The sequence below is a fragment of the Ustilago hordei genome (assembly GCF_900519145.1).
Source record: "Ustilago hordei strain Uho2 genome assembly, contig: UHO2_contig_09, whole genome shotgun sequence".
Classification (NCBI taxonomy): Eukaryota; Fungi; Basidiomycota; class Ustilaginomycetes; order Ustilaginales; family Ustilaginaceae; genus Ustilago; species Ustilago hordei.
The window spans coordinates 189,913-207,157 of NW_024545280.1; the positions used below are offsets into that span (position 1 = coordinate 189,913).

Consider the following 17,245-nt stretch of genomic DNA (forward strand, 5'->3'; position numbering starts at 1 on the left):
TCAACTGCCCCGACCTCATCCAGGAGTATGAGGTGTCGGAGGGGGGACGAGCGAGTAGACAGAGTAGAGAGAGGAGGAGAGCACAGGAGGAGTAGAGAGAGGGGAGGAGGAAGGAGAAGAAGGGGGATGTTGACAATGTTGTCAAAGAGGTAATGAGGAGGAGGAGAGGAGGAGTCAGCATGAACCAGACCAGAGCATGCCTCGACGGAGCTCGGCTCTTAAGAGGGGGGTAGTGTCATGGGCCTGAATGCTCAGGAAGCAGGAGGGTCACTGGTTCATATGGAAGGAGCACAGGTATCGGAGATCTAGTCGATACCAGTAGAGAGCATGGTCATAGTGCAGTCTCCATGGAGACCATGGACTCCTATGGACTCACATGCAAAGGAGGACTGGGCCCATATGCGAGGAGGGCCAGGCACAGCCACGAAGAGGACCAAGCTCAAGGAGCATGCAGATGGTTACCACTCAGGGGCTCAAGAGACAAGAGTCAAAGGAACCGACACCAGGTCCTGAGGAGGAGGAGCAGTGTCAAAGGAGTCGACACCACTCAGGAGGCACAAGGGTGCCAAACAAGCAGGATAGCAAGGAGGAGGAGCAGTGTCAAAGGAGTCAACACAGTTCAAGAGGCACAGGGGTACCAAGCAGGCAGGAGAGGCCCCTGAACAGTACTCGATGAAGAAGGTACTCTCTGGAGTAGAGAGCAGGAGCAGCATCGCTGGCAATGCTGTGAAGAGGTATATAACCATGCTTTCTCATCATCAAAGGTCGAGTGGATCCTCATCCACTCTACACACACATCATAACTAGTTATCACTTCAGCATAAGTATATATTAGTTACAGTCAGCATAGCAGCAATCTATCAAGGTTGCTCCTCATCATAGTGTGTGTGTTGTATCACCACTACCTGATGTCTGAAGGTGGTTCATAGCAAACCAGTGGTCTGGATATAGATAGAACCGAAGGCAGTAGTCCACTGTGGTCAGGGGATCACCTCAAGCATCAGTCAACACACTGGACACTCATGTTGACGCCACCAACCCTATCACCCATGCCATCAACCTCATTATCATCAACACCCACCAACCTTATCACCAACACCATCAACCTCATCATCATCAACACTCACACCAGACCTTGGTGTCATCATAACCTACACATTGATATTGATCGTGCTGAGCTACCCCTGAATGGAGTGTCCACAGAGGTCAGCCGAAACCTACGACAGTATATACAATGAATGTCACCCGCTGTCATCATGCAACTTGATAGTCACCAAGCAACTAGCTCATCGAGACCAATACCGAGACAATAGCTGTTGCACAGTTTGATAGTCACCAAGTATCTTGACAGACCGACCTGGGTTTCAGGCGCGAGACCCCTGACACTCATCCACATTTTTAAAGTGTTCTGGATCAGCTGTCTCCATCATGCTGGCAATGCTGATGCCATGGTCAAAGATGCCATCCTCTTTGGCCAGCTGGGCAAGGATGATTGCTGGCTCCATGCAGGCTGGACCACCATTGTCATAAAGGGGTTGACTCCAGTACATTTTGGGATTGGTTTGTCCACCCTTCAAATTACAGAGGGTGACCTCACAGCCAAGGTGGTATCAGGTTCATCAATGTTGTGAAGGTTGCACTTCATGACCTGAATCCTGAACAACAAGCATGCCACCATCATCCTCCATCAACTCATTATCATCATCATCTTGTTCATCATTGTCATCATTGTCCCAGAGTGTCAGGTAGAATTCTAGATCACAATACTTGAGGGCATCAGTTGCAAGGTCAGTGAGTGCCACCTCACCAGGTTGAGCTGTGCAGAATGAGATGATGAGGTGGAGAGCAGCAAGCTGCAGCTGTTTGTGAGGACAATGAAGCAAAAGATGATTGCCAAAGATGCCATCTGTGATAAAAGTGACAAGATCACGATAATGTGCCACTGGTTTGGGTTTTGCTTTGTGGATGCTTTCCTCTGTAATCAGTGCCAACACTTCCAAGGCAATGTTATTGTCAATCTGCTTGTGTGTCAGACAGTAATAGATGGTCTTGATGCACTGCCAGCTGCTGTGTGCCATAGATAGGTGTCACTTCTGCTCTGGGTTGACAAATGACTCTTTCTGACAATAGATGCAGAATTTGGCAACCATCTTCCAAAACAAGCAATTAGCTGAGACATTGTGTCTAGGTGGGGATGAGAGGATGTCATCAGCAGTGATGATTGAGTGAGGACCATAAGCATGTGGGAGGAAAACCTTGTTGCAAAAAGTATGCAAGAACTGCTCCACCACAGCATTCCCCAAGTGGATGCCAGGTGAGAGTTGTTGTGCATGGAAGGTATCATTAAGGTCTTGCTCCACCTCAGCTAGATTCTTGTGCAACTCCAAGAAGGCTGGATTAACATCAAAGTAATTCGATACCTCCTTGGCCCACCTGACAAGGTGTTCCTCTGTGAGGGAGGTGTGGTCACTGAACTTGCCAACATGACCTGCTCCTGTTGGCACTACCTGGCCAAATCCCCAAAGAGGGTGCAAAGGTGCATTTGACATGGTAGAGAGAAGAGGATACAAGGTGCAGAGTTTGATGGCAAACAAGTGGTACCTTCTGTGACCAGAGGAGGAGCACATTCATAAGAGAGTGCCACTTTGGAAGCAAAGCAGTGCTGAAAGTGAATTTGATTGGCTTGGTTGGTTGCAAGAGGGATGCTACAGACAAATTTAGAGTGAAGCTGAGAGAAAGAAGATGAAGGTCAAGGAAGACGAGGGAAAGGAAGGGCAAATCTGGGATGTGGGAACAATCTGGGCCCCTTATATGTGCCATGAAAAGCCAGCAGCGAGCAAGTCCTGCCAAAGGGAGAGGGCATCATTCCCTTTCCTGAGGGCAACACTGGTGCCATGCCAGGCTGAGCAAGGTCAATGCTTTCACCCAAGCTGTCCAGCTAGCCAGCCTGGACCACTCATCATTGGCTGAGGTGCTGAAGGGAAGAAGAGGAGGAGAGAAGCTGAAGCTGAAGCTGAAGCTGAAGCTGAGCCATCCCATCATAGCCAAAGTCACCAATGTGACACTTGAGTTGCTGAGCCATGTGGCCTTGGCTTGAGACAAGGCAATGAGATGACTCAGCTGCCAGATCGACAAGAACAAGGAGTAGTATGGAAAGGAACAAGAGGAGCAGAAGCAAGATGGATAGGCCAAACACTGACTGACTGCCTGCCTGGCATGCATCCATGTGTCCATGCATTCATGTGTCTGTGCCTGTGTTGCTTGATGTGACTTGGGAAAGAAACACACCTCCTCAATGTCACTGTGGAGAAGAACAGGAGAGAGGAAAAAAGGACTCAACTCTGCTTGACCAAAGCTGTCATAATCCCCCATGTCACCTCCTCGCCTTCATTGAGAACGATTTGCTTGCCTTCGCTGAGAACGATTTGCTTCACTTTGTTGAGAACGGTTTGCTTGCCTGAACCTCCGGAGGGAGAACTTTCGGAAACATGTGTGGGGCCTGCACACTTCCCTGTCGAGCCTGAAGCTACATGCGTGCACCTCTTTGACCTTTGGATCTCGCGATGAAGTCGGGTGGGTTGTCATTGGTGGCTGCGAAGCCTCGTTGCATCAATTTTATACAGTAGAGATTCAGTCGACTGATGGGTCAGATGAAAGGTGGCTAAAGGTTCACAGTGGCACTGTCGACTTGAAGCTGTATCTAGGCTCGCAACGCGACATCGATTGAAGAAGTGGGTCTACCTCACCAACGAAGACTCCACTAGTGGCGCATTTCCCACCGTTACAGTGGCACTGTCGACTTGAAGCTGTATCTAGGCTCGCAACGCGACATCGATTGAAGAAGTGGGTCTACCTCACCAACGAAGACTCCACTAGTGGCGCATTTCCCACCGTTACAGTGGCACTGTCGACTTGAAGCTGTATCTAGGCTCGCAACGCGACAGCAACTGAAACAGCCCCACGCAGCTGGAAGTGGGTCGACCTCATCAACGAAGACTCCGCCTGGGGCGCATTTTCCACAGTTCTCAACCACAGCACGCCGAATCGATGCCAGTTTCTGACATGGCTCACCTTCTGGCCCCGCCAGGCATGTAGCCTTTTAAGGCTCGCCATCTCAACAATTTTAAGCCCCCTCTTTGTTCAATGATAGCAACCCCTACCTTCCCATCCTACTTAGCTTTCGTCTTCCTCCATCTTCCAGTAGCAATCATCGAATTCGCTTCCAGAATGAACTCACTTCGGCTCATTCTCCTCCTCAGCACTCTCAGCGCCCTTTCTGCGGCTTTTGCCCAAAACTGTGAGCTGAAGTTCACCCCACTTCTCCCTCGCAACTCGGATTTCAACAAAGCTTGTTCTGCCGATTCCACCACCATTTCTCCTTGCTTCCATCATGTCTCTGGTTCGCTTCACTCGGCCAACATCACTTTTGGTCCTCCCTTTAGTGAAAAAGATGAATCAATCCTTGCTGGCCCTATCATCAAAGACGGTTTCTTGACCGACTTCACCTTCGACACTAGAATGGAATATTATATCAATTATACTGCAGAAGGCATAGGGTTGCGTTACCAACCCGGTGGCTCCGAGGATAGCTGTTTTCATCTAAGTTGGGCAGCAAGTAGTGGGAGGGCCGTGGATTGGAATTTCAGGGCAGCTCTGGCAAACGGCGGAGAGAAGTTGTTTGATATGAACGAAGCCTATGCTGGTTTTAAACAGGTTTGCGGTCATGTTGATCTTTGGTTGGAGAAGAAATGACAATGCGACAAGAAAGCTGAGTTCTGTAAAGGGGCTTGTTTCTCCAACACTACAAACCATATAACTCGCAAAGAACAAGCAAACGCCATAACCCATCTTGTCAAACATGTAGCCTGCGAAATGGCAAAGTTATACCAATTGCTTGCTGCCATAAAGGTCTGTGCGACTGGACGCTCGGTGTTATCGCCCGTCCCCTCCTTCGCCGAGGCATCCTTTTTCATGTGAGCGGCTATCGTGTCGTAAGGCTTATCGCAAAGCTACATCCTGCGGTTAGCCTACATGGTGGTGCTACGGCTACACCTCATCGTTTGCCGGGACAAGGAAGATGAACAGAGTCGGAGCAGCTGAAGGAGTCCACCGTTCAGGTTAGGAGATGCCGCTGTATCATGCCTGCCCTGTCGGCACGGAGAACAGAGACCGACCGCCTGTTCAAGGTTCACTCCAGGCGCCAGCAGACGCACTCGCAGGTTCTTGGGTAGGGCCAGTTGACAGGTGTTCCCGATTGAGGATTCGTGCAATGATCTGATCAAGGCATCGGGCGTGATCCTGTCTGATCAGACTTTCACCAAACGTCCTCGTTCTCACAGTCAACCAGCACATCTAAGCAGGAGCAAGCGAATGAATGCGATTCAGTTGATAAACAATGCAGCTATGCTGTGATAAATACAAAAGAATGCCAAACTTGCCAAGACGAATTGGAAGATGTGCGGAGTCTACTTCTTGTTGGACCTCGCTGTTGGGTTCCACTTTTCGAATTTGATAAACTCTCGGAAGTGGCAGAAGATCGACATGAAGCTGACAATGCTGAAGTAGAAAGGGGCCAAGAAGCCAAATGCAATGATGCCGAGAGGATGGGTGAAGTTCGACCTGTTCCTGAGCGTGATGCAGATGGTGATGAACAGGCAGATAAAGTTGACACTCAGAGCCCACATGGCGAGGGCGAAGCCACCAAAGTCGCTGAACCATTCTCTCAGACCCTCATGCGGGAAGCTGAGGATGAGCGAAGAGATGAGGATAAAGAGAAGCTGTGTGTTGATGTAGAAGTAGGCCTCTCGATAGACCAAGAGCTGGAAAAGACCAATACGGGACCTCCAACCGTTGTCGTCCGAATATGCTCCTCGACGTACGGCAGGCAAAGCGTGTCTGAAGGCGACCTGGGTCCAGCCCTGTGCCCATCGCATGCGCTGCTTGGTCAATGCCGGTACTGTCTCTGGGGCAAGCTCGTAGGAAAGCACCTTGAGATCATACTCGATCCTTGCGCCAGAGATGATAGCACGCATGGAACTGTCAATGTCTTCAGTGAGCATGTGCTTCTGCATACCGAGCGTTTTAAGCAGTGATGCATTCCAGTGACCGTTTGAGCCACCGAAGAAGCCATAACCCTGAACTTCAGCACGTCCACTGTGCATGACACCGTAGATCATGTCGAACTCGGCTGCTACGAGCCTTGTGAGCCATGTCTGGTTGTAGTTGTAGACACAGCATCGACCCTGAATGATGTCGATACCACCTTGCAAGAATCGCCTTGCGACCCATCGAAGTGCGTTGGGGTCAGGGTAATGATCCGTGTCGTAAAGGGTGATGATATCGCACCTGTAGTCGAGCGAGAGGTAGTGGTTGATGTTGTCGGCCTTGGATGTCGAGTTGGGCACCTTGATAACACGCAATCTGGCATGTGCCTTCTCCAACTCGCTCAGCTCGGTCTCGACTGGCTCGATAGGCTTGGGTGTGTTGTAGACGAGATTGATCATGAGCTTGTCGCTAGGATAGTTGATCTCCCTGAGCGCATATCTGAGTTGGCGCAAGATGATCTCCTGTTCGTTTGGGAGGTAAGCTACCAGGACGACGTCGATCTTGGGCCAGGGCTTGCCATCCTCGGTCTCGCCCCAACCTTGCTTGGCTGTCTTGCGAAAAGCGCGTCTGGCCTTGACAGAGGGTCTAATGGATTGCATTGCCTCGGTGGAGACGGAAAGCGCTGTGAATGTTTGAAGGGCAAGGTAGATGTAGAAAAGGATCTCTTGAAGAACAGGTGGGATGACAATGTAGAAGAAGAAGCTAAAGACGCAGTAGCTGGCAAGGAGGATGGCGGGCGTCCAGCCATAGATGAAGGCGGACAGGTTGCCTAATAAGCCACTCATGGCGTCTTGTGAGCCCATGATGGTCGAAAGGAGGCTTCTAGGAGACCCTACTGCTTTTGTGACCGTTCTGAATATAAGAGGCTGCGTCTTGCGGCCAAGTTGATGGATGCCAGAGAAGATGGACGCTTTCGTTGAAATGTCTGAGGAGACAGGGTGGTATGCAGAAAAAAAAAAAAAAGCGTAGTACAAGCTGGTGATGATGGTAGAAGCGGTATAGGGGTATGCCAAGATGAAGAAGCTGCAAGCTTGGACAAGAGGTCGCGAGTCAAGACGAACGGTGTAGCAGACACCAGGTCAAGCGGCCGATAAGATTGTTCGAGGGTGCGGCAGGGGAGTTGGCCAGCGTAAAGCTTTGCAAGAGGAGCATCAGTGGAACCAGTTGGCGGTCGAGAGCATGGGAAGTCCAAGGAGCAACAGTGAAGCGGGTATGAAATCACTATGATACCGAGGCTCTCTCCCTTTGACGCATATAGGAGAGGCTAGCACTAAGTTACTTCGGAAACGGGCAACACACGAAATTGTGTGTCACAAATCGATTGCTTGCCTGTGGTTCAGGAGAATATGGACGCTGGAAAGCGGTGCGGGATTTTCCAACATGATCTATGCTGGGCGCTGAACGGTCGATAGTATGACTGTAGCACACCACGGCATTCTCAGTGCAAAGTCGCATCCTCAAGTACAAAATAAATAAATAAATAAATAAAAATCAAAAAATCAAAGGAGAGGCGTTGTTTGGCATGTGGCAGCAAGCGCCCAAGGGAGGGCACAAGGAGAAACGAGGCCCGAAAGGTGAGACAGCCGCTGCGAGATGGGCGTAATTCACATTTAAAAAGAAAAAAGAAAAAAAAGAAAAAAAGAAAAAAAAAAAAAAAAGAAAAAAAGAAAAAAAGAAAAAAAGAAAAAAAGAAAAAAAAGAAAAAAAGAAAAAAAGAAAAAAAGAAAAAAGAAAAAAAGAAAAAAAGAAAAAAAGAAAAAAAGAAGGGGGCGTAACGAGGCGCGGGCGTCATCCAAACAAAAGAAAACAGGCGAGAGACAACAAACAGGATTGTCGCAGATTTCTGGTCGGGCTTCTACTTCTGTTTCACGAACAACAGCCACAACAGCAAAGAAAAACAAGAATGAAGAGGGATGAAAGACACCATGCAAGACTGGACATGAATGAAACAATAAACGGGATGTCGTAACCCTTTCTCACAGCTTTGCAACATCAGGGAGCCGTATTTGCGTAGGTTGAGCCGCGGATCAGCAAGCAACCAAGCAGCTATACCAAGATATACGAGGATGATGCGAAGCAGTCACCCTTTGGTGGCCTGAAGCAATTAACGAGGCCAGCTTGTCTCGCCAAACCATTAGTCTCGGAAAGCCTCGGTGGCATCATTATACCCAGAAGAAGAACCGCCGTTGCGTCTGTATTGTGATGCGTTGGCTTTAGTTGAGCGTACGCGCGTGTCCTTCACTGTACGCGCTATGGCGACGCTGCCCTTTCAGCCTGTCTACCTTTGCTTCGACTTAAGCCGAGGCTGCGTCAAATTGCTTTGCTTGACGTTAAAATAGCAAAAATCGCATCTGACAGCCGAGAGGAGGCGAGAAATGCAAACCATACGCGGCCCGCTTCAGGATGTTGTTCTTTATCTATGTCTCCGCCTTGTGCGTGTTCGCAGAGAGGAGAGACATTGACGCTTAGGTCTGCTCACCACTGAATGCTCCCTTCAACTATGAAATAATGACTCTTACCATCTTGCTTTGCCTCGTAATATGTGGAATTTCCTGACATGAAAGCAAGAAGACGCAATCTCTCCGCCTAGCACCTCCTTAACCTGCCAAATTGAGCGCTGTCGAGAACCGACCATAACCCAGAAAATCATGCTCGAGCACTGCTTTCCCCTGGCCGGACCTTCTCCTCTGCAATGGCCTCTTGGTTTGTGTTTCAGCCCTTTCTTCGAGCAAGTCTCTCCGCCCAGAAGCCGTGCTGCTGCTGCCCTCCTTGCTATCTTTGTCGTTCCATTGCTGTCATTGCTGCCGCGCCCCTGCTGTCAACCAAAATCACTTTGCAGCACCCCCTTTCCACCCCTTCACTGTATCCGTCATTATCTTGCTCATGTTGGCGCTGTAGCCGCACGCCCTCGAACTCGAGTGAACCACTGGCTGCTTACCACCTCCTGTCGGCCAACCGACCCAAGTTGCAAAAATCATCAAACGTCTCGCAAAATTCAGGGACCCCAAGACAAGCTCGGCCACTAAAAGGTCGCTACACCTTCCCATTAGCATCGCTCTTTCTTCACACTCTCTCCGCCGGCTGTCTGTGCATTCCCTCGACTATCACACTGCTTCAAGTGCCGCGCGGTTCAACGCTCTGAAACCTCTTTGTCGTCTCTCGCGCGGTGTAGCTGTGATTGCCAAACTTCGACCATTAGCGCTTGAATCACTCGCTCCATCGTCTTCTCAACCGCAGCCCAGCTACCTCGGCCACTTTTGTAAATCTTTGCAGACCTTTCCATCCTTCCACCTTCTTTCTTTTGTCTTCCTTGACCATCACAGTCGACGCCGAAGCCGTTTCGCCGACGACACCTTTGACTCCATCTTGTTGCTCTCTCTCCATCACCTACCTTCTTATCCAGCCCGATTCACTGTCACTGCAACCGAGCTCTTTTTAGTATCATCCTCACTATCACGACTTAGACAGTTTTCTTCAGGCTCTGATTCGTCTTGAGCCGACCGGTCATCGAGACCAGTTGTAGCCCGGAATGGTGGCTTTCACCAATTCTACGCCAGCGACCCTAGTCGTTTCGTCGCTTGTATTCGCAGCGTCATTACTACCATTCGTCCAAGCCGCATGCGAGTGTGGCTACAGGGACCCACTCACAAACGCGCTCTGGACGGATCGAACCATCACATATTTCAACGAGTCCGGCCTCAATGATGTCGTCACAGTTCCAGCAGTATCTCCTCGCATCTATGGCGGTGCCACAGCTGGTGAAACCGGCGATGGTCAGCAAGATTGGTCGCTTGTAGGCAATCTGATCAACAAGTGGGAGACCAGCTTCGTCGCCACCTATCGCAGCGCCGTTAGTTACAACAACACCTTCCTTGACGACAACGCGCTTGCGCTTCAGGTCTCTCCAGCTGAGCCAACACATCGCATCGTCAACGGTTCACAGATCGTCACAAGAAGACGCGATATCCTCTATGGTTCTTTCCGAGCACAGATCGAGCCTGCTATCTCGCGCGGCCGTGGTGCTGCCTTCAAATTCAGTGCCACATACAATGACTCCGAGACTATCAGCATTGGCGTCTACACTTCGAACGACCCCGCCAACTCGACACTGCAATGGTCTTACTCTACCTACAACCACGGCGACGACCCCGTCAAGGTCAACATTTCCTCGCTTGGCACCACCGACTACCTCGAGCACCGCTTTGATTGGCAGCCCGAGCTGCTCCAGTGGCGCAACGCTGCTTCCAACCAAAGTGCCAACTTCTACGCGATCCAGAAGGGCGTCAACGCCTCACATCTCCCCCTTACACCTGTACCAATCAGCTTCCAGGCCTGGTCCAACGGGGAAGCGTCTCAGTCGCAAGGTCCTCCTCTCCGCGAACCTTTGCTCACACACATCCGTTACACCCGCTTCTTCTTCAACTCGAGTCTTGAAGAGCGTCAGTCGCAGTTCGAGTGGCAATGCTCAGCTTCCAGCGCCAACACCGACGCGGTCTGCAGCACCGACGATATGACCCTCCGCGACAGCACCCCTTTTGTCCTCGCTGCACTTGTTAAGCAAAAGTTAGCCAAGAAGCCTTTCCATGCTCCACTGTACGGCATCATCATGATTTCAATCGCCGCTGGCCTCTTCATCATGACCATCGCTCACGGTCTTGTCGTCCGTTCCATCAAGGCCAAGGACAAGAAGCGAGCTGCTGCCATCGCTGCACAGGAGAAGGAGCGCGAGTCTGCATCCTCTGCGGGTCTTTCCGCACCTCCAGGCGTGTCTGCATTCGCATCCAGCGGCTCCAGCTTCAGTGACACCCCTCCTCACACACCCTACGATGTCGAGAGCATGGACGACAAAGTCCGCATGTTCGGTCTCACGCCTGTCGGTACGCCAGGCAACATGAGTCCAACCTATGACGCCACTTCGCTCGCCACAAAACCCGTGCAGCTTTGGAGTTCGCCTGATCTGATGTACGGTTCTGACTCTGACTCAGACGACAACAGCGACGATGACGATGACAACTCGGACACACGATCCTACAGCAGTGTCAGGGAGCTTGAACATTCCCCCAAGGGAATGCTTCCACGCTATGACTCTGTTGCCAGCCTCAGGACACCGACTCCCCTCAAAGGTCGCGACTCGCCTGCATTCAGCAATGGTGCCGAGACACCGCGTTGGATCGAGGACATGAAGCGAACTCAGGCACTTCCATACGTTGCTCCCGGCTACGTTGGCGAGCCTGCCTCCTCGGTCTACTCCCACAGCATGTCTGGTCACCGACAGTCTTTGAGCGAGGGCATCAGTGCCAAGGACGACTACAACGAGGTCGAGCTCATGGACGACCAAGGCGACGACGAACACAGTCGTGATGCATCATATCTCGCTTATCCTCCTGCTGCTTTGAGTGCTGACCACGGAACGCACATGACGCATGACCGACTCTTCAGTCACAAATCGCGTCAAGCGTCATTCTCCTCGATGCGCAGCGCCGCCGCGGCTTCTTTCATGTACCGCTTCCAGCACGAGGGCACCTCCCGACCAGGCTCGATCCATGAAGTCTACGGATCCGAAACTCACGAAGCATTCCAGCGTCCGCAGATCATTCAGTGGCAACAGCGAGATCTCAATGCTGCAGATGGTGAAGTCGGTGCTTTAGCTAAGCCTGAGCTAGGTGACGCCGTGGGACGCAAAGCCCGAGATGGTGCTGGTGCTGGTGCTGGTGGTGTCAAGCCTCCCGAGTCGCTCATCCAGATTGCTCTTCGCCGCCTCAACGAACTGCTTTTCATCAAGGGCACTACCCAGCTCACCTCGACTGGTGCACGAAGGATCGACTACCTCGATGGCTTGCGAGGTTTCGCCTGTTTCTTGGTCTCGTTCCACCATTTCATGCTCATCTACTACTACGGTATCACCACGCCCCGTGCGCCTCACCACTATCCCAAGTTCGAGTTCTGGTTCCGCTCGCTGATTGGTCCTATCGTGGTCAACCAAGGTCTCAAGCTCGGTATCTTCTTCATGCTTCCTTCGCGTACCATGACCAACCGATATCTGCTCAAGGGTGGATTGCAAAGCATGGGTGATGCCACTGTTCGACGTATTCCGCGTCTGGCGCTACCCGTTGCCGGAGGCGTGCTTGCCAACTACTTCCTCATGGATATTGGCGCTTTCAAGTGGGTTCCTCGACTGGCTTCGCGTACATGGTCAACCTGGTCCTACTGGCAGAATTTTGACAATGTCATGGTCTTTGTCGATGCCTTCATCTCGCTCTGGTGGTCATCACCACCTATCCAGCCTGCTCTCGTCACCGGTTACGCCACCGGTGTGCTTTGGACCATCCCCGTCATTGTGGAGGGTACATGGACAACTTTGATCTGCGCCCTCATAGCTCACGAGATCAAGAACGCATACAAGCGCTTCACCTTCTACGCGCTTTGCATCTCTCTCAGTTGGTACGCCAACACTTGGGACCTCTTCTTCATGGCCGGTCTCGTCGTTGCTGATCTTGATAGCAAGCTCAACTATCAGGAATGGGCGGCCAAGGGTGTTCCTATCATTCCTGAAGTGCTTCGTCGTGGCTTGCACCTTCCCGAGCGTGTTTCCAAGCTGCGCCTCCATGGTCAGGTGTTCGCCTGGGCACTGTTCCTTGCCGGCTGGACTCAGCAGTACTTGTCGCAGATCCCAACCTCGCCAGGCCAAGGCTTCGACAACCGGGAGCATGCGATCCATCCCGATTGGAAGGCCGAGGAACCCCACTCTTGGAGCGATGGCGGTGGCAACAGCTACACCGATCCACGTGTCGCATCTTGGGTCTTGTCGTTCAGCTTCCTCCTGCTCACCGACCTGTCGAGCTTGCTCCGAGCCTTCTTCCGCTTGCGCATCTGGTCGTACATCGGCAAGCACGCATTTGCCGTCTTCTTAATGCACGGTGTTGTCTTCTGGACGTGGTCGGCATGGTTATGCTTGACCATGCTCGCTGCTGGCGCACCATACTGGGCAACCATCTTGGTTGTCTTTGTCACTTCGTATGGCTTGCTGTTCATGGTGTCAGAGTGCTTCACAGCAACCTTTGATACCTGGGGTGGTCTCTTGTCCAAAGCAGTTTGGAGAGCTACATCAGGAGGTCTAGGAAGGAAGTAGAGCCTGTCTTTCCATCTTCACGCATCACTCAATAGATTCACACTCTTTTCTTGTCTCTTCACATGCATCATACTTTCGCTTTTCAGTAATCGTTGAACAGAGGTTTCCGCATATATGTAGCTCAGCTAGCTTTGCATTGCTTGTGCCTCAGTGGGAGATAGTCATGAGGGTGCCAGTGAGAGTGAGGCAAGGTGTCTTCGGGAGGACGGCATGATTTTCAGCATTGAATACCTTTGTGAGATTGACGTTAAATACACACCTTCGTAAAGTAGCTGAGGAAAAAGAAGGTTACAGCGTGGAGGCCAAACTGCCAGCCACTCTCCATCACATTCAGCACAGACCCTTCTCGAGCTTGTATATCGGATTGACACTTGCCTCTCAAATCTGTTCGCTTGACATTACTACACCACTGAACACTTGGCAGTGTACCAACAAGCACCGACGAACCGAAGCATGCTCTCTTAATAGTTCAACTCTCGTCAGTTCCGAGCTCCTCGAGCACATCCGACTATACCATGGCAGCATCCAACCGCCGCTCAAACCGTCGAAGCAAGGCTTTGCTGGCGCTGCTCGTGGCAACAAGCCTCTTGTCAGTGCTTGGAGCAACACATGCCGAGCAGGTCCCATTCACAACACCATCACAAATCTCCCACGCTTCGTCTGACGCAAAGCAGATCGACGGTTACACACCACAGGAAGCTTACGAAGAAGCACTTCGCTTACTACGGAGCACTATCAAGACCAAGGCTCCACGCTCCAAGCTCAGCGGTAAAGGCGGCTCAAAGTCCGCACAATCGGCTTTGAAGCAGCAGAGCGGAGCAGAAGGAAGCACTTTCAAGGCTTTCAACATCGCTGGAGCTGCTCGTACGCTGCGTCGATGGGCTGCTGATATCTACGATGCTGCCGCCAGCGATGTTGCGGCCGAAGCAGCGCTGAGCACCAAGGCAAAGATCGCCGGCCCATCGAAGGGCGATGGAGCACATCGCTGGCAGGGTCCCCCCACTGGGCCTTCTCAATATGAATCACAATGGCCTAGTGCCCGTCCGTTGCCGTTATGGCCGGATTGGGAGAGACTTCCCGAGGGTGCTCTTCCATTCAATCCAACCGATAGCCCTTGGGAAAGTATCATGTTCGGTCCCTTCAAGAGCAACAGCAAAGCATCATCGGACTTGACATTATCCGCTGGCGATGATGAAACCAGCAGCAGCAGAGGCGAGAACGACGATGATCCCGACAGGCGTCAAGCGATCTCACTACTCACCAAGGCTGGCTGGGGCCGCGAAACTATCGATTGGCAACACGAAGCCTACTCTTCGATAGCTCGGAATGGCTCCAGCCTGCTGCGAGAAGCTTTCCCAGAGTTGGCTACTTCGAAGGCGCCTGCAGCTATGGCAGACTCTCCGGCATTAGCAGATGCCCTCTGGTTGCTCGGCGAACATTCGCTTTGGGGTACTCACGGCAGCCAACCCAACCTTGCGCGTGCACGTGCCTGTTATCAGCGTCTCGCTGATCTGGGCCATGACCAGTTTGGCCATTCTGTGGCTGGTAACGCTAGTGCTCATGCTCGTCTGGCATTCCTCGAAGGCAGTGGCTGGGAGTCGACGATTCGAGGCGACTGGAAGCCTTTGCCGAACCAAGTCAGCACCTCATTCTCCTTCACATCTTCTCCAACGTTCGAAGACGCCCGAGCCGCTTGGAGACGAAGACGCAAGCTATTTGCACAGCTCAAGACCGACGATGGTCAGAGGCAGGCCAAGGCAGTGCTGCATTACACGATCGCTGCCAATGCAGGTCATGCCCCTTCACAGATGGCACTAGGCTTTCGCTACAAGCAAGGTATCGGCGTTGCTCCTTCCTGCTGGACGGCACTCGACCTTTACGAGAAAGCGGCAGCGGATGCATACAAGCGCTTCCAAGCTGGCCCACCTGGTGGTCTCACACTTCCTTATACCAAGATCAGCATCTCGGATCTCGATGGTGGTGCCTTCGGACCAGGCGCCTCAGTCGCATCGACGGGATATGCCGCTCTCAACTCAGCAGTTCAAGCCGCCCTCAACCGTCAGCCAGGCTCAGCACGCGACCCCTCCGCGCTCGAAGACTTGCTGGAGTATCATGTCTACTTGGCCGAGCATGGCGATGTGAGGAGCATGCTCTTCTTGGCGCAAGTGTACTACCGCGGTAGCATCTATTCGGCGGGCGATGCGGCCGGAGCAGTGCGTCGTGACTATCAACGTTCGTTGCAGTGGCTCTTCCGAGTGGCGCGCGAGGTGTGGCCTCGTAAGGCGAATGAGGTCCATCTTGGCGGTCCAACAGGATACACAGCCAAGCCTGGAGACAAGGGCGAAGACGTGAGACTCAAGGTTGATGACAGTATGCTTGTCCAGGCTGCATCGGCAGCCGGCATGATCGGTCAGATGTATCTTCGTGGCGAAGGCGTGAAGCAGGACTTCACACGCGCATGGGTCTGGTTCTCTCGCGGGCAGAGCACAGGCGATGCTGAGTCCTACAACGGCCTCGGCGTTATGCTGCGTGACGGTCTGGGCACATCCATCAATATGGCCACAGCGACTACATACTTTGAAGCTGCAGCAAAGGCACGACACAGCGGAGCCAACGTCAATCTCGCCAAGATCCACATGGACATGGGTGACGTCGACAGCGCAATCAAGTGTCTCACGATTGCCTCTTTCGGCGAGCATCGATTCGAGGCAAAGCACTTGCTCGCCAAAATCAACGCCAAACTGGCACGAACGCAGCAGTCCAACCAGCAATGTCGAGCTGCTCTGGCCGGCTTCAAGGCGACTGCCGAAATGGGCGACTGGTCGACGCGCATCTCGCACAAGGCGGAGCATGCATGGCGGCGTGGCGAGCGACAGAAGGCGCTTCTTGGCTGGGCACTGGCGGGCGAGATGGGCTACGAATCGGCGCAGAACAACGTGGCCTACATGCTTGACCGAGCCAACTCTCACGCTCGCATCCTTGACATCTCCACCAAACCGCAGACGGACGGTAACTTTACCGACCGCCTCGCACTCGTGCATTGGACACGTTCCGCAGCACAAAACAACGTGGACGCAATGGTCAAGATGGGCGACTACTACTTCTACGGTATCGGTACCGGTAATCCCGGGCAACCCGCGTACGAGAAAGCTGCAGCGTGCTACTCGGCTGCTGCTGATCGAGGTGTCTCTGCGTTGGCATTCTGGAACTTGGGCTGGATGTACGAGAACGGTATTGGCGTTGCACGACAAGACTTCCACCTTGCCAAGCGATACTACGACACGGCGGTCGAGACCAACGTCGAAGCGTACCTTCCTGTTGCTTTGAGTCTTGTCAAACTGCACATTCGGGCGGTATGGGCGGCACTGTTCCGTTCGGAGTCGAGCCAGAGCGCCATCTCGCTGCTTTCGTCGTACACGTCTACAAATCGCAACACAGCGTATACTGAAGCCGAGGAGCAGGCCGCTGATCGACAGAAGCAAGCGGAGGAGAAGCTGAAAAGGATTTCCGAAGAGCAGGGCGGAGGATACGGTGATCCCAACGAGCCGGAAACGTGGGCGGCACGGGATGGAGAGACGGACGAAGGTCTAGATGACATGATCGAGTCTGGATTGCTCATTCTTGCACTTGGTGTGCTGGCGTATTTAGCATACGTCAGGCAAAACGTGCAACTGCAGTTGAGGAGGGAAAGACGACAACAGCAGGATGAGCACCAGACTGAGGGCCAAGAACAAGAAGCGCAACAGCAGCAGCAGCAGCAGGAAGGTCCTCAGCAGAATCCTTGGGCACCATTGGGTGACGAGCCCAACGCAGTGGCCAACATCATCGCAGGCATCTAGCTTTTTCTCTCGTTCTTGAACCCATGCATGATATGTGTCATTGTCACAGCAATCTATAGAGGTCTGTCAAGTTCAACGTACGATTGCCCGCTCAGTAGTATGTGACGACGAAAGGCTGACCTTTTGCCTGAGTCTCACCATGTTACTGTAGCTTAGCTGCAGCGACATGGCT

General features: G+C 52.3%; 4 protein-coding genes across 4 annotated transcripts; 3 read left to right on the top strand and 1 right to left on the bottom strand.

Moving 5' to 3' along the window:
- Window positions 1–4,227: 4,227 nt before the first annotated feature.
- On the top strand, window positions 4,228–4,752 carry UHO2_04447 (uncharacterized protein; the record flags this gene model as incomplete). Its single annotated transcript, XM_041558439.1, has 1 exon — window positions 4,228–4,752. The coding sequence occupies one exon, from the start codon at window positions 4,228–4,230 to the stop codon at window positions 4,750–4,752; it is 525 nt and encodes a 174-aa protein (XP_041414373.1).
- Window positions 4,753–5,465: 713 nt separating this feature from the next.
- UHO2_04448 (uncharacterized protein) lies at window positions 5,466–6,908 on the bottom strand (the record flags this gene model as incomplete). Its single annotated transcript, XM_041558440.1, has 1 exon — window positions 5,466–6,908. One exon carries the CDS (start codon window positions 6,906–6,908, stop codon window positions 5,466–5,468), a length of 1,443 nt encoding a protein of 480 aa, XP_041414374.1.
- Window positions 6,909–9,634: 2,726 nt separating this feature from the next.
- On the top strand, window positions 9,635–13,234 carry UHO2_04449 (uncharacterized protein; the record flags this gene model as incomplete). Its single annotated transcript, XM_041558441.1, has 1 exon — window positions 9,635–13,234. The coding sequence occupies one exon, from the start codon at window positions 9,635–9,637 to the stop codon at window positions 13,232–13,234; it is 3,600 nt and encodes a 1,199-aa protein (XP_041414375.1).
- A 515-nt stretch (window positions 13,235–13,749) lies between these two features.
- UHO2_04450 (ubiquitin ligase complex subunit HRD3 family protein) lies at window positions 13,750–17,073 on the top strand (the record flags this gene model as incomplete). The annotated part of the gene is made up of 1 exon (XM_041558442.1): window positions 13,750–17,073. The coding sequence occupies one exon, from the start codon at window positions 13,750–13,752 to the stop codon at window positions 17,071–17,073; it is 3,324 nt and encodes a 1,107-aa protein (XP_041414376.1).
- Between the last annotated feature and the right edge of the window lie 172 nt (window positions 17,074–17,245).